Genomic DNA, 23,755 nt, shown 5'->3' with positions numbered 1-23,755 from the left:
CAAGAAAACACATTGTGTTAGTGGGCCTTGACTTATTAATGAAAATAAAAATGAAAAATTTTACTTTATTTCAGTATTTGTCAAAAATCAAATGGACTGCAAAACTCTTTTCACTGCCTAATAAGAAAATTTTAAAAATAAGATATGTGATCAATGTTTTTAGCTAAAAGTGTAAAAAGATAGAAAGCTTCATGGCCAATTTTACTCTAACCTCCAGCATATACATAAAGACTCAAAGATAATTTGTTAAGAAAACAAAAAACTGAAGTTAGGGTAAATTTACAGACCATCACTCAAAGAAGGGCTGCTATAAAAATACACTTACCGAAAAACTGATATTTGAAAACTGTTTAACGAATGGATTTATCCATGCTTCTTCTTGTTTGTTTCCACCTTTCATGGTTCCCTTTGCAAAACAAAAGAGTAGAAAGCTGCCATGGCCACCTCTATTGATCTAGGTACAGTGATGGATTAATAAAACTTCAAGACAATTCCCAATTCTCATCTTTAGCCAATTAATTTCTCCTCCAACCAACTTTTAGCAGAGTTGTTAACAATTACAAATCAACTTATTTAATTTTCAATTTCCTTTGCTCCAGTCCTCTGGTATAGCTGTAACGTACAGAGAAATCTCTAACGGCAAGCAGTCAGAAGGAAAAGACGGAAGCAAAGGGCCTTGATGATCCACAAAAAGAAAGAAAAAGGTCCTCACAATAACGGAGAGCTGCTCATCACACAATTTCCAGTTTACAACTGGACTATGTTCTAAGAGCTTAATTTAACCTCTATTTGTGGCATTCTCATACCACACCAAAGTAAAAGTACTCATTAGGTTCCTCAGGTTAGTCCAAAGAAACCGACATAACCCACGATTTAATTACGCTACGCGCAATGTACTGAAAAACTATATATATGTAAAAAAAAAAACTATTTTAAAATTTCAATTTGTGTCACTGAGAACACAGTACTCCAATGGCAGCTGAGCTGGGGGTTCCCCCCACCCCCCTCCACCTTGGTGCCAGTGCGGTAGTTGACTGGGCACAGGCAGTACAGAAACGCCTTTGAGGCACACTCTCAAGGAACCATGAGCCTGGCTGTCGGGGAGGCTGGATGCCACAGGGACCAAGGTCTCTAATGAATATGAAGACCACGGGGCTGTTCTTGGTCTGACCTTAATTCCCCTTTCCCGTTGCTACCGCCTGTTCCTTCCGACCGTGGGACAGAACACAGTTTCACGATCCCCCCCAAGTGCAGGTCTCTGAAGCAAGCACCTAACCCTTGCCAAGTTTTCTGAAGTCCTCCTTGATTTCTCTGCCTCCCCCTGCCCTCTTCCCTAACTGGCTGCCAAAGCCTCTGTCCCTCTGATTTCGAAATGCCTCTCTACTCAGTCTCTTGCACTACACATCCACTCTGGTTTCCCAGTTCAAGCCCTCACTTCTCACCCGAATGAGTGCAGAAGCTTCCTGACTGAGACTCCCCCAACTCTGGTCTCTCCTCTGTGCCAATTATCTTTCATACCATCACTGGTTAGCTTTCTTTAAAGAAAGTAGATTTTAAAAGCCCAAAGTCATGTTGCCTTCTATGCAATTTCATTGGCTCCGTATCTTAGAATAAAGTTCAAATTCTTTGGCATGGTATTGAAAATACTTTACAATCTAGCCTTAATTTAACTATAGAGCCAGATCTCCTATCACCTCTTTCAGAAATTCTCCACTTTAGTATGTCAGGCTACTCTTTTCCTTAGCATATCCCACCCGCAGGCATCTTCCAAACTCAAGTAGCCACTCCTTAGCGCTCTCCTACTGTCCCACACTAGACTCTGAGTTCCTCGAAGGTGCAGCTCATTTCCTAGTGTTTCTGAACCCCCAGCACCAAGCACAGTACCTGGCACACAGCAGAGGCTAAATAAATGTTTGCAGTTGCTTTCTAAAAGATTTTTACTAGCAGAAACAAAGGAGAAAGAGTAAAAAGGCTACACACCCTTTCCCTTCTCCTTTTTTTGCCACTCAGACCCTGTAAGGAAAGACAAAGTCACAAAACAGCATGGTCCAGTGGGAAGAACACAGGGTTTGGAATTAGAAGACCTAAAATTAAGTCCTTGCTCTGTCACTAGTTATGCATCTTTGGGCAAGTCACCACCTTTGATAGTCTCAAATTCCTCATCAGTATTCTACCTCAGAAGGTCATGAGGATCAAATGGCTTATGTAAAATATGGGAAAGCAATTCATAAGCTATATGCAGTGGCAATAAGCAAATTCAGCCAAATGCAACATCTTTTTAAATGAAAATGGCAGGTCCTAGACTGAGAATCCCAGGATAATAGGGAGGGACCCTGGTGGCCAGCTAATGGAACTACTGGATATTTGACCTCTAAGATCCCGGGGTGGGGGGGGGGGGGGTGGGGGGGGGTGGGGGGGGTAGGGGCGGTGGGTTGGTGGCGCACACCAGTTTTCAAATGGAGTGAGGCGGAGAGAACCACCTGAGGGTCTGGGTACATATTTTGAAAATGGTCCCCAAGAGAATCTGGCACCAGCATCCAAAACCACCTCTTAAGAGACAGTGCTCTACATCAGTGGTTCTCAGCTCTAGCTCTGCATCAGAGACATATGGGGTCCAATTTCCAAAACTACAGGAGGCCTGGGATATAGTAAGCTGTACCTGTAACAAATGCCATAGGATTCTGATGTACTCAACAGGTTTGGGAGTAAGATTTGTCCACATATCAGAGGAAAATCAAATGGCTCATTACGACCTTTAGGGCTAGGGGAAGGGATACAGATGGGGGATGAAAAAGGAAGCCACTGATTCTGGGTAAAGGGGAGGGCTGGGGACTGCGGGTGAGGCGGAATTGGAGATGAACTGGCAGTGGGGATGGAAAGTCAACATGGAGATTTGCCCTTCTCTTCACCCCCACCGCTGCAAACCCACCCTGGGGTGAGGGGCTGTCCCAAGCAGCACTGGTAGAGGGGGAGGAGGAGAGAAATCCCAAGCTGTAGCAGTGGGGAGAAATGAAGTTCCTGCGGTCTTATGGCTTTCTAGGTGGCTGCCCATAAGGCTATACCTAAGTTGGGGACTGCCTGGCCTGTACTCATTGCCATAAATGGGCAGGAAGAACATAAATTTCCTGAGGGTAAACTACCTTTGGAATTGAAAATTTCAAGGGCTTTGCCCTTGAAATGTTTACCTTCGATGACATTTTCTTTGTATATGGAGGCCAATTTAAAGATGAGTTAAGCTCTTGAGATGAATTACTATTCCACATTCCAATCTCTACATCCTCTTCCTCTTCCCAGCCAGTGGGGCGATTTCCAGGCAATGGCATATCATCACCACACCAGCCATCTTGCATAGATTTTGGCCCTGATTGTGATTTGTGATACAAAGAGAAACACGATTTAATCAAACAATTCTTTCTGGAGAACAAGCACTCATTATGGGGGTGGGGAATCTAGGAAAAACCCCACTTTAATTTCCCTTCACAAATCTACATGGTAGGAATCTATGTTTTATACTTGAAGTTTCCACTAAGCAAGATTTTTTTTTTTAAAAGTAATCTCTACACCCAACATGGACCCTGAACTCATGACCCTGAGAGAGCAAGAGTCTCATGCTCTATCACCTGAGTGAATCAGGTATGCCTGGGTGGCTCAGTCAGTTAAGTGTCCAACTTTTGATCAGGTCTTGATCTCAGGGTCCTGATCAAGCCTCCCACTGGGCTCCCTGCTGGGTGTGGAGATTACTTTACAAAAAAAAAAAAAAAAAAAAAAAAAGGAAGGAAAGGAAAAAGGAAAAGAAAAGAAGTATCTCCCGTTCTTTTTACAAACAGACCATTCCTAAACATGGCCTTCTTGTTCAAACTCAACAATCTGTATGGCAACACACAGGGCAGAGAGGATCGAGGAAATTTCAAAGAATTCATTTTGATATATATTTTCAAAGAGAATGGCCAAAAAGTATTGCAAGTCATGAGCAGAAAGCATCTCAACTGGATACTCAGCTTTTGGAATTCCTATGGGGACCCCACATACAACTTATGGGATAGTAATGATGTTCATCTGAATGTTGAATCAGGTCTTTCCTGAACTTTGTTGATTTTCAGTATAATATTCAGGAGTAATCTGGAACTGAGCCAGACAGTTTGGATATGCATCCACATTACTCTATATCCTGTCTCTAATGCTGGATAACATGAAAGTTGCTTGATTAGGTAATCTGATTTGGTAAAAAAGAACTTTGATTTGGTGAAGTAAATGCAAATCCTTATAGTTAACAGTTCTAAGGAAAGACAAGAACATCCAGAAAGCTAAAAAGAGCAAACGAAATTACAAATTCAAAGAAACAAACAGTAAAATCACATAGTAGGATACACAGATACATTTATCAATGATACAAACATTATCTGATTATTTAATTGTAGTCAACAAGAGATCACCACTGTGACAAAAGAGCCACCAGGAATTATGAATAACTTACCAGATTTGCTTAATGCTTGAGGACCAACAGAGCTGGAGCCCCACGTGGATGTGCTGGATGCTGCAGCAATGGGCTCCCCCCAGCTGGGACCACTGTCTATGGGTTTACCCCATGCTGAAGTACCATTATCCACAGTTGTGGCTGGAGTAGAAGGCTCCCCCCAGGGCTCACCCCAGCCTTTAGAAAGTGTGGGAAAAGAAGTCATCAGCACAAGGTAGGGTGGTGCAGGGCAATAAGGAGTTCTCAGGGAACAAAAGATGAAGACGTTCATATTCATAGACTGAATAATGATGCTACAATGGGCATGGGCCAAGACAATGGCTTCTGTTTTATGCAAAGAAGACAAATCATTTCCCATCATCATAATTTAACTACCGGTGTGAATTTTTTTTTCCACCACCTATTTCATAATTGCCCTCTGGGTGTAGAGCAGACTTTTTTTTTGAATGACCTAATTATGGCAAGTCATCCTCCTTTGAAAATGAATTTAATTCCTGGAAAAGTCAAGTCAATCTGAGGCAAACCTAGTAAATCCAAGCAGGTAATCAAGTTGGGTAACAGTGTACATAAACAATTTTTACCATAAGTGCAACCTTTCAACATCACTATTCTGGGGCAAAAAAAATTAACTACAATAGCAACAATACGTAGACATCCTACTTTTATACACGCTGGACAACACTTCTTAAAAATCCTGAGGTATCAGGTTGTCCAATGTAAAGCCATAAACAACGTTCAAAAGAACTCAAACAGTCTTTTCCTTAAATGAATACCTCTTTCTTCTATGAATTAAATCCAAATACCATAAACTATCCTGGGGGAAAAAGAATTAGACGCTGAAAGGTTAGCTCATGAAAACATTCCTATCCCTCCAACGGGACTGCTTATTATTCCATTACCAAAGACAATGCATTCCAATGACACTTAATGAAAATGTCGTTGTCAAGATAATCTGCAGAGATAGGAATTAGCTCCTTGTTATTAGAGTGGGAATATGTGGGAATACACCAGAAAGGTATTATCAAATGTTTTGAGCACACAAACATACACACTGTATAACTAATAGACTTGGATTTCATGCCTACTTAAATAAATCCCTTCCAAGGCCAAATATAGCACAGGGTATTTAGAGAATATTGTACTTGGATGCTTGTTTTCTTTCTGGGGATACTGTAATCAAATAAAACAAAATAAGTAACGACTTGACTCAGAAGAACTGAGAAGTGTAGAGCATCCCCAACAGATACCACTTTCCCAACTCTACCTTCTGCTGTCTTCCTAGCAGAGAACTGAGTGTGGGAGATTCACAACCAACATGGCCACAGACAGAGCTCGGTTCCTGATGTTAAACACCTTGCCTATTCTTTTCTTCACTAGGAGCTCCTCCTGGGTTGGGGGGGGGGGAAGCCCTTTGTGCGCGTATGCAAATACTGTTAAATCTTACAGCACCCGGTACATTGAAAGGAGGCTTACAACACTGTGAAACATTTTGTAACACCATCAGACTCCATTAAATGAAAACTTACCAGAGCCACTGCCTGCCTCTTTGTTTGAGATGGCACTTGCAGATGGTAGCAACTGGTGTACCTGTGCTTGCTGGTCTGAACGGCTGCTGCCATTTGGGACATTTTTGTTCCACATGTTCACATTTTTGTAGTTGTATTTGCTCGGATCTCCCCAAGCTGAAGTTCCGTCATCGATCTCCATTTTGCGACGTATGGATTCTGGAGATGGTTCCTCCCAGCCTGTGGGCTCTTCTTCTTTTGTTGGGGCTGGTATAGGTCCTCCCAGCCAGCCTGTACCAGGAGGTTTGCCTGTTGCTGGTGGGATTCCCCAAGACCCGACAATGTCTTGTTGCTTGTTCCAGTCTGGAGAACTGACTGGCTTTGACGAATCTCCCCAACCTAGAGACTGATTAGACTTTGGAGGATCTCCCCATCCCTGGGAAGGATTAGGTTTAGAAGATTCATCCCATCCTGATGAATTATTTGGATTTATGTTATTTCCCCAAGTAAAAGAACTAGTTTTACCAAGTTCATTCCAACCAGAAACAGACCTGTCACTGTCACTACCTCCTGAGCTAGATTTCTTATTAGCCTCACCCCAATGGTTACTCCTTGACGTTTCTCCCCAGTTATCACTGGCAGAAACGGACCACCCTTGGTTTGATTTCTGTCCATCACCCCATCCCTGTTTGCTCTTTTGCGAATCATTCCATGCGGACTTCTCTTCTTTGCTGTTCCCCCACTGATTGCTCTTGACCATTCCTGTAGCAGCAGCGTCATCTTCCCATCCCCCCTGGCAGCTTGAGCCTTTGGAATCTCCCCACCTCAGAGCAGGTTTGGGATCTCCCCACCCCGATACAGATGAGGTATCATTACTAGTAGGGCTAGTCTTATCTGTACATGCCCCTGAGTTAAAAGTCTGTGTTGCAGAGCTTCCCCAGGCCTCTGTCCCATTGTCAGTCTTTCTTTCCCCTCTAGGTGATGTTTCCGTATCCCAGGCAGTATTCTGCTTAATAGGAGTCTGTCCCCAACCAGAGTTAGAGAGGACACGTGGATCCAAGTCAGTTCTGTTTACGATGCTTTGGAGTAATGTGTGCTGATCAATTTTTCTCCGATCTCTACTCTGATTTTCCCCAGTTGCTTTCTCCTCGAGGCGTCCAGTGCTTTCTGTACTACCTTCACTCTCCACTGTACCTCCTGTTTTGGCCCACACGCTGTTCTGCTCAGTTGTCTGAGATGCGGCAGAAGCCTGATCCTCTTCCTCAGTAGATTTCCATCCATTTGTAAACTTCTTACCATTGCCATTTGCACTGTCATTGGAATGCTGATTGCTAGGCAGTTTGCTCCACTCCACGCTGGGTATATTAGTGCCAGTGTTTTGTGCAGGAGTTCCCCATCCTCGTCGACTTCCTCCAGAATTTGCACCATTTCCACTTCCCCACGATGCACTCTGGGAATTCGCTGCCCCAGACTCCCACACACCTCCTTTATTTGTGTTCACTTGAAAGTTAGTGCCCATAGGCCCATTTACGCCAGGCTGCATTAGAGTTGCATTCACAGTGTCACCATTAGCTTGGCCGTTAGGGCTTGAACATTTGTCTCCAGAGTAATTAGAACCATAGGCACCCCACGTAGTACCGTAAGAGCCTCCACTTTTTGGCTCTCCATTGCTAAGATGAGAAAGGGAAGTGCCATTCATAACCGATGGAGCCTGTATCTGAGGATGATTCATTGTGCTCACACGCCAGGCCCCTGTATTACTAGGCAGTTCGTTATTCTGTACTGAACCGGAGTTTGGTAAACTAGAGGTCATAAAGTTAGTAGTGTTATTTGGTCCAGTCATCTCAGTGGTAATATTCTGAGGTTGACCACTGAATGAAACCTTCTGTGTACCACTTACTTCAGATTCACAAGTTTCCTGAAGGCTTCCCCAGGTACCATGGGTGGAAGAACCACCCACTTTAGAGTTAATACTCTGATTGTTAGGCATCTGGCCTATGGTACTACACTGAATATTGATGCCAGAACTACTGCTCCCTACAGGCCCTTTGAGGGCAAGTCCGTTGTTGTCTAATACTGGCCAGGCACCATGGTTGCTAGCTGAATTCAAAGTGCTTGGATTTAACCCTCCATTTGATGAAGAACTTACAGTGCCCCAAGCATTCATTCTATTGTTGCTACTTTCTGATTTGCTTTCAGGAGCATCCACAGAGACCTGACATGTGCTTATTATGGCTCCATGGGAAAAACCCCATGGCCCAGGACTACTTCCATGGCCCACATTATTGCTGCTGCTACCAACCACAAACTTGTTTTGGGAACCAAGTCCAGTGCTATTCCGAAGGCCATCTTTTTCACCACCTGTGCTCCCTGAAGCCATGATAGTGATGTTTCTCTCTGATTCAGAACTGGAGGCAGAATCAGCATCCATACATTCTGAAGCCAACTCTGGATCACTGCCAGGGACTGAGGGCCATGCTTCTGTCTCAGGGGAGTCGTTTACAACAGCATTCTTACAATTTGTGCTAGAGTCACTCGGAGAAGACACAGGTCCCCGCTGTGAATTTTCATAATGGGATCCTGAAGTACTGTGGTTTATATCTAGAATAAAGGAGAAATACAAAAACTATGAACTTTTTGGAAAGATGAGAAATATGTTATAAACATATGTGGTTCCTCGACATTAACAAAATTTGATACTTGGCAGTATGGTTACAAAGGCACTGATTATATCCCAGCCACCAACTTTCCTTATCTAGTCATTAATTCCACATGGGCAGGGTATTTTACTGTTTTATTCACTGATGTTATCCTATGAGCCTAGGGCAAAACACAAGAGTCCCTCTCATTAGAGATCTGCTGAATGAAAAAACTATTACTTATCAGCAAGTAGAATAATTTTAGTGTCAGGAAGAACTAGGTTGTAGTAATGTATTAGGATAATGAAGCAACCCAGGCCTAGAGGCCTGACATGGAAAAAAAAAGGGGGGCTGGGAAGGAGATGGGTAAGGACAAAGGAGCAAGACAAACTTGACAATGTATTAGAAACATATGAGAAATCCTTTCCTGTCTTTCCTTTCTTAGAGGAGCTTTTTCACACAACGGTTTTGGGTATTAGAACAAGTTTATAAAAATTACAAAGCCTTTCTTTCCCATTTTATTTCCATTTCATTAGTGTTTATGTTCAACGTGAAATACTGCATGCAAGTACAAATATTTTTAGTTGCATTCTCCTTCACAAAAATTTAATTTACCTTCATAGCCATATTTTTTAGGAGATCACAGAATTATGATGATTAAAAAAATCAAGTGCTGACACTGAAAATCATTAATGATCAGTCATAGAATCCTATAATCTTGGACTCACCGCTATACATTATCATCTAGTTATCTTCCTGCAGGTAGAGGGCAGGCAGTTCTCATGCTTCTAATACTTCCCCAGATTCATTCCTCTCATTCGGTTTAAGGATCTGGTAGTTAAAAGTTCCTCAGGGATATTAACCTGCATAAGATGTCTGCATTTAGACTGTCTTTAGGGGGTTGCTTATGTTGTAGTTTTCAACTAGAGTACTCAGAATCCTACGTAGTGCTTTTAAATAACATACATGTTCAAATCACATCCTCACATCCCAGACCTAATAAACCAACTGCTAGGAGTTGCAAGCCTAGAAAACAAATGTAACTCACTACCAATGTACTGCAAATATAGAAAATCAGGTTCATCTTGCATCATTTTCTCTCAAAGCACAATCATCAAGCATCAAAAAACTAGGAGTTAGAAAGAAAAGCAGAAAAAAGACTAAAGAGAGACTAAAGGCGTATACATAATTCACCAATTACATGAATCTTAAAGTTCCATAAGAAACTCTTATCTCCACTCCCAGTTTGGGAATCATTTTTTTAAGCTGTCAAATGAAGTTTGTCATCATCTTTCAGTGCCCATGAGAAGCATTTTCCTCATGAAACACAGGATATCGAACAGTTTGTCTCATGGGGTAAAAACAAGCCAATATATCAACACCGGCACCAGCAGTATCATCAATCAGGACCACGGATCATGTGTTTTCTCTGCATTTTTGTCACTGACTCCTTGAAACAACCCTAAAGCACAGGATACTACCTTTACTTTGTAGCTGGGAAAATAAATGAAGGCCCAGAGGCTAAGTTACAGAAAATCAGGTGAGGAAAGCAGGATTCAGCATTGAGTAATAAAGCAAGGTGGCTAAGTACATTGCTGGAACTCTACAGACACCAAGACTCAAGTCTGGGCTCTCTGCAGCAGTTGTATGACCAAATTTGCACAACAGGGAGACAGACAGTACCTCTTTACCCAGCTGTTAACTATACTATCCTTTGTGAAGTATTCAGTTCAGTGCCAGTGGCAGTTTGGTATAGTGATTAAGAGCACAACTTTGTAGCCAGACTGCTTGGGCTTAAAAGCTGCTCTGTCATTTTCTAGTTATATGATCACAGGCAAGATCCTCAATCTTTCTGTATCTTAGTTTCCTCATCTGTAAAGTGAGAACAGTAATAGCACCTGTCTCAAACAGAATACTAACTCCTGGATCATTCCCCCACAGATGCCTATTCCCAAAGGAGAAAAAAAATTCTGCTTCTTTACTGATTTTCTTCCTCTCAGTAAGTTTCCTAAAACCTAAAATTTATCCTTGCTTGCTTACTGTGCATGGCAAATCCCAACCACCACCGAACCCCAAATCCATCCACTTTTCTCCAGATCTAACAACCAAGCCACCATCACCATCATCAGCACCTCAAAGACGTCCAGTAAAAGTACTTGTTGCCCATTATTTGTTTTTTCACATGCATGTGTGTTTCTTGCCACTTCCACAGAGCAAGCATAAGAAAGGAAGATTGAGAATGTTCGACAAAACCACCTAGGCTGAACACAAAAGGACAGACCTGGAATTTAACAGTGCAGCAGCAGAAGCATTCCCATACTGACAGGAAAAGGCAAGGTACTTGGCATCAACACTAATGCTCAGCCTTGCGCTGGGAGTACTGACCAATGAAAGAGGACCCAGAAATAAAGGGTAAAGATAGTGGAAAAGAAACAAAAGAAGCTAACATGTATGAAGCAATAGTTTTCCTATATACCAGAAGTAGTTGAAAAGAAAATGTAATTGAGAAAAGATCCTAACTCTAACAGCCACAAAAATCACAAAGCAACTTAGAATACGGCTAACAGAAATATTTAAAGTTATATGTGATTACGTTTTATTGCAGGCCACAGAAGACAACTCGATTAAGTACAGAAACTTGTTCCTGAATAGGAAGACAGAATAATATTCTTTCTTAAAGTGTAATTCAATTATAAGAAATTACTAACAGGAGTCTGTAGCATGGATAAAGCGATTTAAGAATTCATATAAAACATGAGAGGATGAAAAAGAAAATCTCAATAGTGGGATGGGGGCAGGGCGAAGCTGCAGGGTCATGCAACAGCTAACAAGTACTGCACTGCCAGAGTAACTAAGCTTCAGCTGCATGGCATGAGTAAGCCAGGGAGAGACCTAAGTATTTATCAAATGTTAGTATTTTAAATCAGTAGGAGAGAAGGAATAATTCGATACTTTAAAAAGATTTCTTAAAATCAGACTATTTATCAAAAATAATCTCATCTGATTATGTTAAAAGACGAAACCAAAAAGTTATCAGTGAATGAGAATTTTTTTATACCTAAAAGCAAAGAAACCACAAAAAGAAAGGATATAGATTTGATTACTTACCCAAAATGTGAAGTCATTTTATGTGAGAATACATCAAAAGCAAGGAAGCAAGCAAAAACCCCAGCAAACAGCAGGATCCATTTTGCAAACCAAACTTTATCTAACCTTTAATGTTAGTAAAAATTTCTCTCAGAATCTGGTCATGACCTAGTTCAGAGAAGGCAGGGGAAGGTGGTCCAAATTTGTCTTTTGCTATATATTCCTATGTATTTTAGGAAAATGAAAGACATCATCTCACCATTGATGAGCTAAAATTTCATTTTTAATCTGAAAACTACTTGATACTTAAAAAAAAAAAAAAGCCCAAAATTCGAAAACCGTGTTTCAGCCAAGGACCTTTTGGTTATGAAAAACATGTAGCTCAGATAGAGGTGGGGATATCCCAGTCCAACTAAAGCTGTGAAAAGAACAGGACTCCTCAGCAATCGCAACTAGTATGTCTCACAGAGACATAGACTCTTTCAGAACTGGGAGAGGTGAAAATTTTAATGTTTCCCTTACAGACAGGAAGCTAAAACCCATCATCACAAGTGATCCAGAGGATAAACGCAGAAGAACATTATTAACAATCCTGTTAAGTTTTTCCAGGAAATAGTGAGAAACAGTAGACTGTGAAGCCCCATGCTGGTGGGAGGAAAGGGAGACAGCTGAGTTTTACTGAGCGTGATGCAAAATAGAAATTTTTACAGACTGCACTGATATTAGGCAAATGAAGATCTGGAAGACTGAACATTGCCAAAAAGCACTGGAAAACCAAAATAATACCACAAGCTCCTATTTTCACACAAAATTACCTGAGGAGAACTGGGGACAGCTCCAGCACATGTCAGAACAATAGTGCATTTCTATAGCACCTATTCACAAAGATCAAAGAGGGTATGTAGGGGCAGAGCAAAGACTGGCTATATTTCAAGTGATTTATAAAGAAACAGTATCATCTGCTCAGGAATAATTTATATTCAGGAAAATTCATTTATTTTTCTTATTAAATATACAGCATGTAAGAAAAATAAACACGTGCCTTCTGCCTTGAAGGCTTTCATTCTCACCAGAAGGGGAAAGTCCTTCAGAAGTAAATGTACTTTGGTTTTAGAGTAATTCTGGGGAAGTATGACACAGTATCACTTGGGAATATGAGAGAACCTGACATGCACAGTTTCAAATAGCACTCAGTGACAAAGTTCAAAATGTTTCTTTTGGTTATTCTGCCTCTAGCCCAGGGGCTGGCAAACTCTTTCTGTAAAGGTCCAATTAGTGAATATCTTAAGTTTTGCCAGCCAGATGGTCTCTGTGGCAACTACTGTGCCATTGTAGCCTGAAAGCAGCCGGAGCTAACATGTAAATGAATGGGCATGGCAGACTTCCAACAGGACCTGACTGAAATGGGCTGCAAACCATCCTCTGTTCTAGATAAAGATGACAAATGCAATACTACCATCCAAATGTGATGCATGGATCATGGCTGGTCTCTGGTTTGAGAGATGAGGTGAAGGTGTTCGGGACACAGCCATAAAAGACAATCTAGGGGCTGCTGCTTTAGACCGAATGGCGAGTGCCTTCAGCCAGCGGTGATGCCTGAGCACACAAGAGAGGAGGGCTGAGAGACATTTAGAGTTGAAATCAGCAGGACATGGGAAACCAGTCGCCTGGGAGACATGGAGATGGCAAATCAAACATGATTTTAAGATTTCTAGATGGGAGGTGATGGGTGTGCTAACTCTTGAGCAACAGAACCCAGAAAGACATGCTGGCAGGACAAGGAGTTCAATTTTGGATGTGTGGAGTTTGAGGGACCCAACATCAGCTGAAGACATCTGGAAGCAATGAATCTAAAACTGAGGAGAAATCTGAAGCTAAGTCATGGGAGAGAATAAAATCTGAAAACTAGTTGAATAAAAGAGCAAGAATGGTGCTCGCTTTGGCAGCACATATACTAAAATTGGAATGATACAGAGATTAGCATGGCCCCTGTGCAAGGACTACACGCAAATTCGTGAAGCGTTCCATATTTTTAGCCCTGGTGGCTCAGCGGTTTAGCACTGCCTTCAGTCCAGGGTGTGATCCTGGAGACCCAGGACTGAGTCCCGCGTCAGGCTTCCTGCATGGAGCCTGTGTCTCTGCCTCTCTCTCTGTCTCTCATGAATAAATAAATAAAATCTTACAGAAAAAAGGAAAAGAAAAGAACAAGAATGAAAGAGCTTTAAGGAAGAGGAAGTGAACAATAAAAAAAGTAGGTATCAGGGGTCTGCAGCGGAAACAAGATGACGAAGGGTACATCATTGTTCGGAAAGCGTCGTAATAAGACGCACACGTTGTGCTGCCGCTGTGGCTCTAAGGCCTACCACCTTCAGAAGTCCACCTGCGGCAAGTGTGGCTACCCTACCAAGCGGAAGAGAAAGTATAACTGGAGTGCCAAGGCTAAAAGACGGAATACCACTGGGCCCGGTCGAATGAGGCACCTAAAAATTGTATACCGCAGATTCAGGCATGGATTCCGTGAAGGAACGACACCTAAGCCCAAGAGGGCAGCTGTTGCAGCATCCAGTTCATCTTAAGGATTTCAATGATTAGTCAAAATAAACGTTCTGGTTTAAAAAAAAAAAAAAAGGTAGGTATCTATAACAATGAAAAAGGAAAAGTCTGTTACCACAGCTACATGTGAAAATCACTAAGCTTGGATTTGACATTTAGAAAACCAATGACCTTAGTAAGAGCTATTTTAGTCAAGTGAGCAGGAGCCAGATTACAGAGGACTGAAGTCATGCATTAGAGACTACAGACTACTCTGTAAGAAGGGGAAGGAGAGAAAGTCTACATGTCCTAGAGACTGGGGGTTTAAAATTTTTTTTAAAAGATGACACAAGCTTAACTATGTTTATAGACTAGGGGGAAAGGGTACCAGTAAAGAGCAAGAAGTGCAAATTCCACGACATCAAGGATGGATACCACACTGAAAAGACAGTAAAGAGCACAGATGGAGGATGGTATTTTCATCTTTAAATGTCTCTGGAAGGGCATCTAGGTGGCTCAGTTGGTTAAGCATGTTTTCAGCTCAGGTCATGGTCCCAGGGTCCTGGGATCGAGCCCCCCACATCAGGCTCCCTGCTGAGCAGGGAGTCTGCTTCTCCCTCTGCTCCACCCACCCACCCCGCTCATGCTTGCTTTCTTTCTCTGGAATAAATGAAATCTTAAAAAGGATTGAGGTACTGATAATATGGATAAAAACTTTTTAATTTTTTTTTCATTAAAAAGGCCCCATTTCTTGGTCATTTATCATTCTAGCTCAACTCTCCCAGAGATTCCCTAAAAAGAAAAATTCAAATGTAGTAAAGGCTGTAAAGAGTAATAGAGACAAAACCCACATACCCCCTCCCTTAAATAACTAGTATAGAAAACTCCTGTGTACCCCTTCTTTGATCACATCTCCTTCCTTCCCCACTGGGTCACTAAGTGGTAATCACTCAAAATGCTCTATCTGAACTCATCCCTAAGCAATATAGAAGCTTTATATTTTATATAAATGCTATCATACTATACAAACAATGGCATTCTTGGGACAACTAATGGAAATTTGAACATAAACTACCTATTACAGGATCTGCTTAATGTGTCCCCCTTTTGCCTAGGAATGGATTGTGGTATCATGATTGTATAGGAGACCATCCTTATTCTCAGGGAATTTCCAGTATTAAAGGTGAAGTATACTGAATGTGCATGTGTGTGCATACATATGTACATATGATGGGGAAGGTGTACATGTCTGGTCGAAGAGGAAGGTGAAGGTAAGGGTGGAAAGGAGGCATGCATTTGAAGACGGGAAAATATAACTGCTGGATCTGTGCGCAGGGTATATGGGTATTTTTTCTCTATTTCTCTATTATTCTATTTTTTCGGAACGTATGCCAGTTGGATGATAAAATGTGAGCTGGAACACACGGGTCCACAAGAACAACACTGCCAAATGAGCACCCCCACATCCTCTATTACATAAAGACCTGTAAGTCCCCCAACTTCAGAGTTATTTGGACACTATCAGAGCCTGATACCGTGAGGCTCTAGGAAATCAATTGCAGAAGAGAAGTCTCGGTGTTGAATGAAAGCATCACTAGGGGTCTGAGGCATAGCCACAGACTGGCCACTGAGCCCGAAAAGCCAGCTGGTTTGACCAGGGCAGGTCTCTAAAGGCTTGTAAGGTACCTAGGCAGGATACAAAGTCAACTACATTTACCCCAGTTCCTGTCACTCCTTTTCATCTTCTACCTCACTTACCTGCTAGCCTGAGAAAGTGCTTGGCTTAGGATCTCTGATTTATAAAGTACCTCTTCTCATCCCAGGACTATCCCTGCTCCCTGACTGCACTGAATGAATGAGAACTGAATTATGTGAGGACAAGGGAGGAGCATCCAACACACTGCACCTCTCATTTTTATCATGAAAACTTTAAGTATCTGTGTATGTATTTATTGTATGTTATTGACCTACATATCAAATCTACTCCATTCATTAACTGTATTTGTTCAGGAAACAAGTGAAACACAGATACAAAAATAAAAAGTTAAGATTATGTTCACATAGCTCTGAACTACCTGTGGTTCACAACATACAACTTTTGTGTTTGTGGACTCTTGATCACGCTTTTTATAATGGATACTACACTGCTCTTCACTGATCCATAACCTGTAAGAGGAGGACTAAAGGCGTTAATTCAGTGTGTGTGTGTCTAAGGAGCACCCTGTTAGAGTCAGTCACTGGATCACTATTGTCATTACTGTTGTAAATCACCCTTAGAGGCCAGGGCAGACCTAACAGTCTAAGAAGAAGGCTTCCCTAGTTCACAGACATCCATTGGTCTCTTAGGTGGCTAAAGTTGCTACTACTCCTAGCAGCATCTACACAGATATTTTAAGTTAAATATGTGGCATATGCTGGAAAGTGGAGATTCACAAATGTTTTTTAAAAAGACAAAAACAAAAATCTAGTTTTTCTGCAGTGCTCTGCCTTCGTCACCCACATTAATTCTGGACATCAGCCAGACTGCTGCATTCTCCTGGCTTCCATCCCCACCTCCACATGAATGCAGTGTCCCTTCATAAAGTCCTCTGAGAAACAAGCAGGGCATTTGTCCTTTTCAGCCTTTGTTGAAGACTTCTTCCTATGCTCACATAGGCCTTCTTTTTATCTGAATGCACATCTCTAATATTTTTGGGATTTCTGACCCTAACCATTTTTGATAAACATTTTTACACTATTTTTCATTTCAAAAACAGCTCTCTTTCATTTCCCAAATTAAAAGTGGTACTCAACATACCACTTTCTAAATTTATGAGCCCATTTCCCTGGTCATTTTGTTAAGTGTAATAACCACCATTGTTTAGCTCTTAATAAGTACTCAAGCATTCACTGTGTGAATAACCTCTCCTAAGGCTTCGATCACATTTTTAAAATACATGCCCATGACCCACTACATCATCCGCTTCCAGGCTGATTTCTTGGATGAACTTCAAATTAACTGCTTGGTGCTATATGTAATATGTCTAAACCAGAGTCTTCTTCCTGAAAAGTACAGGTCCTTTCGTAAAAGTTTGGGGGAAGATAATTCATTCAGTACCTAAATGTCAAACACTAACCACCGTGCTTAAACACTCACATAACTTAATCCTTAAAGCAACCATATAGGTTGCGCACTAATGTCCATACTTTATAGCTTAGAGAGGGCTGAGGTAAATTAAGTGATTTGGCCAATCTCACACAAGGTAATAAGTGATGACGAGGGTAGTATTAATTCAGGGTGATACTGAGTTTGTCTCCTGTCCAATAATAATGTACTGCTCTAATTATCTATGCTAGAGAAATCACATTCATGTCCTCTTCCTCCTTACCTACCACATCCAGTATGCTGCCAAAGTACAGCAAGGCTGTTACAAACCCAGCTCTGGAATCAGACAGATCTTGATGTAACGCCAGCTCTGCTACTTATTAGCTGTGAAGTACCATAATCTAAAGGACAGAGGAGTCCTTGATATATGTAAGAGAGCAGAGACAGAAAGTAATTCTTGCTGGGACAGTTAGCAAAGGCTGGTCAGATGAGATGCAGACCCACAGAGCAATAAAGTAACATGCCCAAGGGCAGAGACGCTAGTATGTATGGAACTAGGATTTAAAAACCTGGTCCATTTGGCTCTAGAAACTTTGTTCATAACCAGTATATGCTAGTGTTTTCATGCGTGGGAACCTTGATTCTATGTGGCTTGTAGTAAATGCTTCAAAACAGTTTGATAAATGAATGGACAAACAAAACATTAGAACCTATCAGAACATACTGCAACAAACTGGCCTCTGAGAAAACCATAATCACATACATTTTCTCCCTCCCCATCATTACTGAACTCAGAAAGGCCCTTCTGTGGCAATCATTGAGTACCATGTGCTATGTGAATACCATTTCCGCAAGCAACAATCTTTCTCTGGCACAGAGTAACTGAGTGATCACGGGCAAGTTATCGAATGTCCTGGTGCCTCAGTTTCCTCTACTGAAAAGTGAGGATAACAATTTATGCTTCACAGGGCTGCTGAGGATTAACTGCAATAATATGTACAACTGCTTAACACATATACTGAGGGGGAGGTGAGGGGTGCTTAATTTTAAGTGTAGACTTATCGATTTAAGCTTTTATAAATTGCTTGTGAAAATGGGTAGAACCTGGAGGGAGGGTGATTAAAATAATCATTTAAAAAGTAGAATGGGCAGTCAGTTTACAGGAAACGTTTAAGGATTCCCGATTGGTAACTTCCTGCACGGAACTCTAATTTTGCAACGCAGATACTGATGGACACAAATACATCCCCAACAAGCCATGAATGTATCAACTTGCTGTGCTGCTAATGAGGACAGTTGGAGTCTCATAAGAAATGCCTTCTCTCACCTGACTGGTTTTTGCTGTTCTGCACCTCTCCGTTATTTTGTGGCTGTTGATTTGTTAAAGCACTGCTTTCTGACTGGCTGCTTAACACTTTAACAGCAGATCCCAGGTTTGCTGCTATGACAGGAAAATGCTGACCCCTCTTTAGAAGCTGTTTGTGTTCCTGGTGGCGAAATCGTGGTGGTACTTCCCGAGGATACCGAGGCAAGGCCTGTGCTGGCTGCGGCTGCTGCTGCGGCGGCTGCGGTGGCTGCTGCGGCGGCTGCTGTGGCTGCTGTGGCGGCTGTGGCTGCTGCTGCTGCTGCGGATTGTTGGCTGTGGCTCGCTTGGCATTATTATTAGTGCTGGTTGCTGTGGAAGTGCCGTTATTAGAGTTGGCAGGCTGAGGCTGGCTTACACTGGGCTTTATCTGTTCTGGCACTAATCCCAACAAAAGAAAAGGGGTGGAAAAGATTAGCCAGTAAAGTGTACCTCCACAGTAAGCCATCTAAGTAAAAAGGCACTACGAAAAACAACCCTAAAGGAACAGAAAGTTCAAGCGTGCGAGGATATCCTCATTCACAGGCTCAGGTTTTCTTAGGAGAGAGTTCAATTTTACTTCTGCAACTACTCCTCCAACAAGGGGACGGACACCATCGGCATCCCCTGGTTTGTATGACAGCTCCTGCGCACCAGCTCTGGCCCGTATTATTTCAATCAGAGAACAAACACTGATTGTATAACTATGGAACTCACAACACCTCAAAGAGCAAATGTGGTGAATCAAATTTTGGTTATCTTAAAAGAACCCTCAATTCCCTGTAAACTATTCTTTATCTGCCTCATTTTCAAGGTATTTGGTCCCTATTCTTCATCTCTGAAAGACAACACAAGAACAGATAGAAAAGGTAGAAAACAATCTGATAGGTTCTTTACAAAAAGGCAAAGTTTACAGGATTTGTTGTTGTTAAAAGGTAAAGTCTGAATCAAATAAGACAAACTCAGAATGGAGAAGTAAATACAAAGATTATAGAATGAAATCTATAAAACTAATCAAAACTGGAGAAATAATGTAGATCCCCTGTCTTAAGCAAATCTGAGAAACAGACATTTGTCTACTGTATGAACAATGTGCGATCATAAACAATGGATTTCTAGACTCTTAAAAGAGATCAAATAAGTAAACAAACTAATGCAAATGCCTTAATCTGGTAAAGATACACCCAATCTCTAAAACTACAGAGACAGTATGGTATATGAACTTTTGGTGCCAGATGGACCCAGGTTTTAATCCCAGTACTGCCTTTACTAAGTTTTGTGTCTTTGGGCAAGGTGTATATACCAGACTGAGCCTATGGTCTCCTCTATAAAGTGGAGATAAGGAGATAACACCTATACCTTGCAAGGCTATCCTAAAGTTAAATATGTTACCACTTACAGAGTACCAAATACAAAGCTAGATGAATAGTGGGCATTTTTTAAATGACTGGCACAATACCACCTTACACTTTCGTAATAGTTGAACATTTCTGTGAGAGTCTGATGCATCTTTACAGATGCGACTGTCAGATAAACAAAGTGAAACATCTCCATGTGACCAGTGAGGAGACTCAGAGAAAAAGCTGTTCAAGGGCTGAGAGCTCCAGACCTGAAATTAGAATAGCCCACCACCAGAACTGGATTATCTCTGCATCCTTCTCCTTGCCTGTACAGTACAGGCAGTTCTGGTCTGTACCCAGCACAATGTAAGAACCCAGTAAACAGAGCTATTCTGTGGGCCAAATAAAGGCAATATTTGTCAAATGCTCACAATGTGCATGACACTGTGATAAAGGTGGTCACCAGTATTGCTTCTAGTAGCCACCCAAACCCTGACACCTATCCCGGACCTGCCCCTCCCACCCCTCCGCCCCCCCTCCCCCATCCTTGCTCTAAAGGCCCCTTCACTTGGCAGTCTGGCCTCACTACCGCCTTCTTTCTCTGAGCCACTGGTGAAGTTAGTCTACATCATATCACTAATATATTGTTAATACATGATCTAGCCTCTTATTTTTTCAAATATGACTCTGATTTTTTTCTAAAGCAATGCAAGCAAATTATCGTTCAGGAGGAATTACATGAAAAATCAGACATTCTATCTACTACTTGGAATCCTTTCCATTCTTCTTGAAGGCAACTAAAAAGCTTCGTTTTAATAATTTGAGTCAAGTACGTTCTAGGTTTAATTACTTTATGAATGAAATTTTTATCTCCCAGATAATTTAATGTTCCCAGAAAGTACCAATAATGTATATTCTTTTTTAACAAGGAAAATGAGGCAAAAAAAGATAAAGTACATGTAGCTATGAAATCATAAAGGACACAAAAACTCTAACTCAGCCTTTACATATTTAGTATCAAGCTCAGCATGGTATCTGGCAATTGAATGTAACCTTATAATACTTAAAATACTATCCACAGCTAAAAATACAGGCTTGCCTGCCACTTTATTACTAGGAGGAAAAGAAAATATAATAATAAAGATTATAATAATTTAAAACCCAAAAAAGATATTGTTTATGAGATAGCTACAGGAAAATATTCTTTAATACCTTCAAGGAAGTAGAAGATACCCTACAGACAAACACTACAGGCCTACGTGGAGAATGTATGTAAGAACCTCAACACTTCATCCAAAGTGACCAGAAATTCAGAAGCAGTATTTACATCTGTCAGCCAGCTGCCCCATTCCTACCTCAAATTCAGAGAGCTGCTGTACTTACCAATAAAGTATCACAGGGAAAAAAGGCTGAGATAGTTCTCTTTTCTGGGACCAGAAAATTTCACCAAAACCAGTAAAAACATTAAGATAATGTAACTATTGATTATAAAACTGAGCTAAGTAATCTGAAGTGAAATCTCAGATGTAAACATGAAACATACCAGAAGAGTAAAGAGGAAGTTAACTGTATGTAGGTAGGGAGGTAAGGATGGGGTTGCTGGGTAACAGATATAATTACTGAATATTTTGGCTATTGTGGATGCAGTTAAAATTTAGGTTAATTATCAGTAAATATCCAAACCACTGAAAAGAGAAAAAGGAAAATGAGAAAACAAGAAAATTCATTCGACAGATACAGAAAATGCAATAAAAAGAATTATTTTGGAACTGCAATTAATATTAAACACAAAAGGGATCCCTGGGTGGCGCAGCGGTTTGGTGCCTGCCTTTGGCCCAGGGCGCGATCCTGGAGACCCGGGATCGAGTCCCACGTCAGGCTCCCGGTGCATGGAGCCTGCTTCTCCCTCTGCCTGTGTCTCTGCCTCTCTCTCTCTCTCTCTCTCTCTCTCTCTCTATCATAAATAAATAAAAATTAAAATTAAAAAAAAATTAAACACAAAAGATGATGTTGAGCATAAGCCCCCAAAATCTGTAATCAAAATAAATGTGAATGAATTAAAAAAAATAATAAATGTGAATGAATTAAATTCACTTGTTAATAAAAGCTCTTTTGTTAAGAAAAGAAAAATCTAAGGAATATACTTTGCAAAAATCACCACTGAAAACTATATAGGAAGTTGAGGGGGGGAAGTACAGAGACTGATGTAGAAGCAAAACTGCTAACAAAATTTAAATAAAAGTAATATTAATATCAGGTTTAAAAAATTCAATCATAAAAGCATCATAAAGAATGAGATATCTCACAATGATAGAGGAGAACAACTAAAAAGATATAAACAGCTAAGAACACTTATGTACCAAACTTTAGTTATCAAAACATGTAAATCCAATGGAGACAGAAAAACTGAAAAAGGAAAACTATCTACTACAAAAAAAGCACCTTTTTTGACAAATACCCATGGAACAGTCATAGAAAGTACATACATACACACAGACACCCATACAGCACTAAAGAAAACACCACTAAATTGCAAAAAGTACAAATAATATAGGTGGTATTTCTGGATTACAATGCAACCACATTAGAAAACAACGAAACTAGCTAATATAACTGCCTTAAATTTCGAGCTAAAGAAAGAACTGTAGGATTATCAAGAAAATACTTGTGAAAACAATACACATAATAAATTTTAAGATACCACTAAACCAGTGATCAAGGAAAAATTCCTGGTCTTTATTGTTTTCAACAAGTAAGAATGAATATGAAGCTTCTTACACAAGTTAAAAAATGAACTGGAGGAAGCAGAAGAAGGAATTAGTGAAGATAAAAGTAGCAACTGATGACTTTACAAGTGAACTAATAACTTCAAGGCATGACTTCATGAAAAAACTTAATTTTAAAAAATGAAAATGGAAATAATGAGATGATTTTCTAAAATTAAGGTATGTCTTTAGACTCAACTCCATAAATAATTTGAAAAGATGGAGGAGGGATTTAACACTGACCTCAGAAGAGGGAAGAAAATAAAGATTAATTAGCACAGAAAAAATGAAGGGATTGATAAAAGCACCCATCAGGATCAGACAGTTTGATCAATATTCCCATACATTATTTTTTGTTTTTTTATTAGCACACTTTTAAGAAACATGTGACTCTAAGTTTAATGCTATTTAAATTGTTGAAGAGCACAGAAGATGGAACACCAACACTGTTACCAGTAAGCCTGACAAAATTTTAGTAATCCCAAACAATGGGGGGGGGGGTAGAATATAAATAGTGCCAGGGATAAAAAAGACATAACTTCAAATGTAGAGATTCTGGAAATACAAGAAAATGTTATGTACAATCGATACCAATAAAAACAGGAAACCCAGCTAAAAGGAACAATGTTCCATAACATGGCTTGGCACATCTTTCCAGTAAAGGGCCAGAGAGTAATAAGCATTTTAGGTTTTGCAGGCCATACAGTCTCTCTTGCAACTACTCTACTCTGCTGTTGTAGCACAAAAAGTTGCCACAGACTACACGTAAATGAATGGATGTGGCTGTGTTCCAGCAAAATCTGATATATAAAAATAGGCAGTGGGCCAAATTTGCAAGCTATAGTTACCCAGTGTCTGTTCTAGAAAATATAATTTACCAAAATGAGCTCATAGAAAAGATCCTTTAATAGCAGAAGACACCAAAAAGGTTCTCCAAGATTTGCCTCTCTAAAAAGCACTAGGCCCAGATGACTTTATAGGGAATG

General features: G+C 40.7%; 2 protein-coding genes and 1 non-coding gene across 11 annotated transcripts in view; 2 read left to right on the top strand and 1 right to left on the bottom strand.

Annotated features, from left to right (window-relative positions):
* TNRC6A (trinucleotide repeat containing adaptor 6A) overlaps positions 1-23,755 on the bottom strand; it is a 104,743-nt gene that overhangs the window by 32,223 nt on the left and 48,765 nt on the right. For 5 of the 9 annotated variants that reach the window (XR_008666367.1, XR_008666368.1, XR_008666369.1 and 2 more), the window contains exons 5-10: positions 18,650-19,066; positions 6,001-8,580; positions 4,475-4,651; positions 3,186-3,361; positions 1,981-2,013; positions 326-406 (exon numbers count right to left, since the gene is read on the bottom strand). Coding sequence is in view for 6 of the 9 variants with exons in the window: in XM_055339513.1 (XP_055195488.1) it covers positions 326-406; positions 1,981-2,013; positions 3,186-3,361; positions 4,475-4,651; positions 6,001-8,580; positions 18,650-19,066 (3,464 nt within the window). In the remaining 3 variants the exon portion in view is untranslated. Of the gene's footprint in view, positions 1-325; positions 407-1,980; positions 2,014-3,185; positions 3,362-4,474; positions 4,652-6,000; positions 8,581-9,346; positions 9,482-18,649; positions 19,067-23,755 lie in introns of those variants that run through there. The other 4 variants (XM_055339510.1, XM_055339512.1, XM_055339508.1 and 1 more) reach the window with 4 other exon arrangements.
* Positions 13,636-13,739, top strand: LOC129520398 (U6 spliceosomal RNA). The gene has a single exon (XR_008666612.1). It is a non-coding gene; the product is annotated as a U6 spliceosomal RNA (small nuclear RNA).
* On the top strand, positions 13,988-14,324 carry LOC129519208 (60S ribosomal protein L37-like). Its single transcript, XM_055339514.1, has one exon. The coding sequence runs from the start codon at positions 13,988-13,990 to the stop codon at positions 14,279-14,281; it is 294 nt and encodes a 97-aa protein (XP_055195489.1). The 3' UTR covers positions 14,282-14,324.

The sequence above is a fragment of the Nyctereutes procyonoides genome, unplaced genomic scaffold (assembly GCF_905146905.1).
Source record: "Nyctereutes procyonoides isolate TBG_1078 unplaced genomic scaffold, NYPRO_anot_genome, whole genome shotgun sequence".
NCBI lineage: Eukaryota > Metazoa > Chordata > Mammalia > Carnivora > Canidae > Nyctereutes > Nyctereutes procyonoides.
Note: the sequence above shows the minus strand (reverse complement) of the source record. Positions and strands in the feature narration are given on the sequence as shown.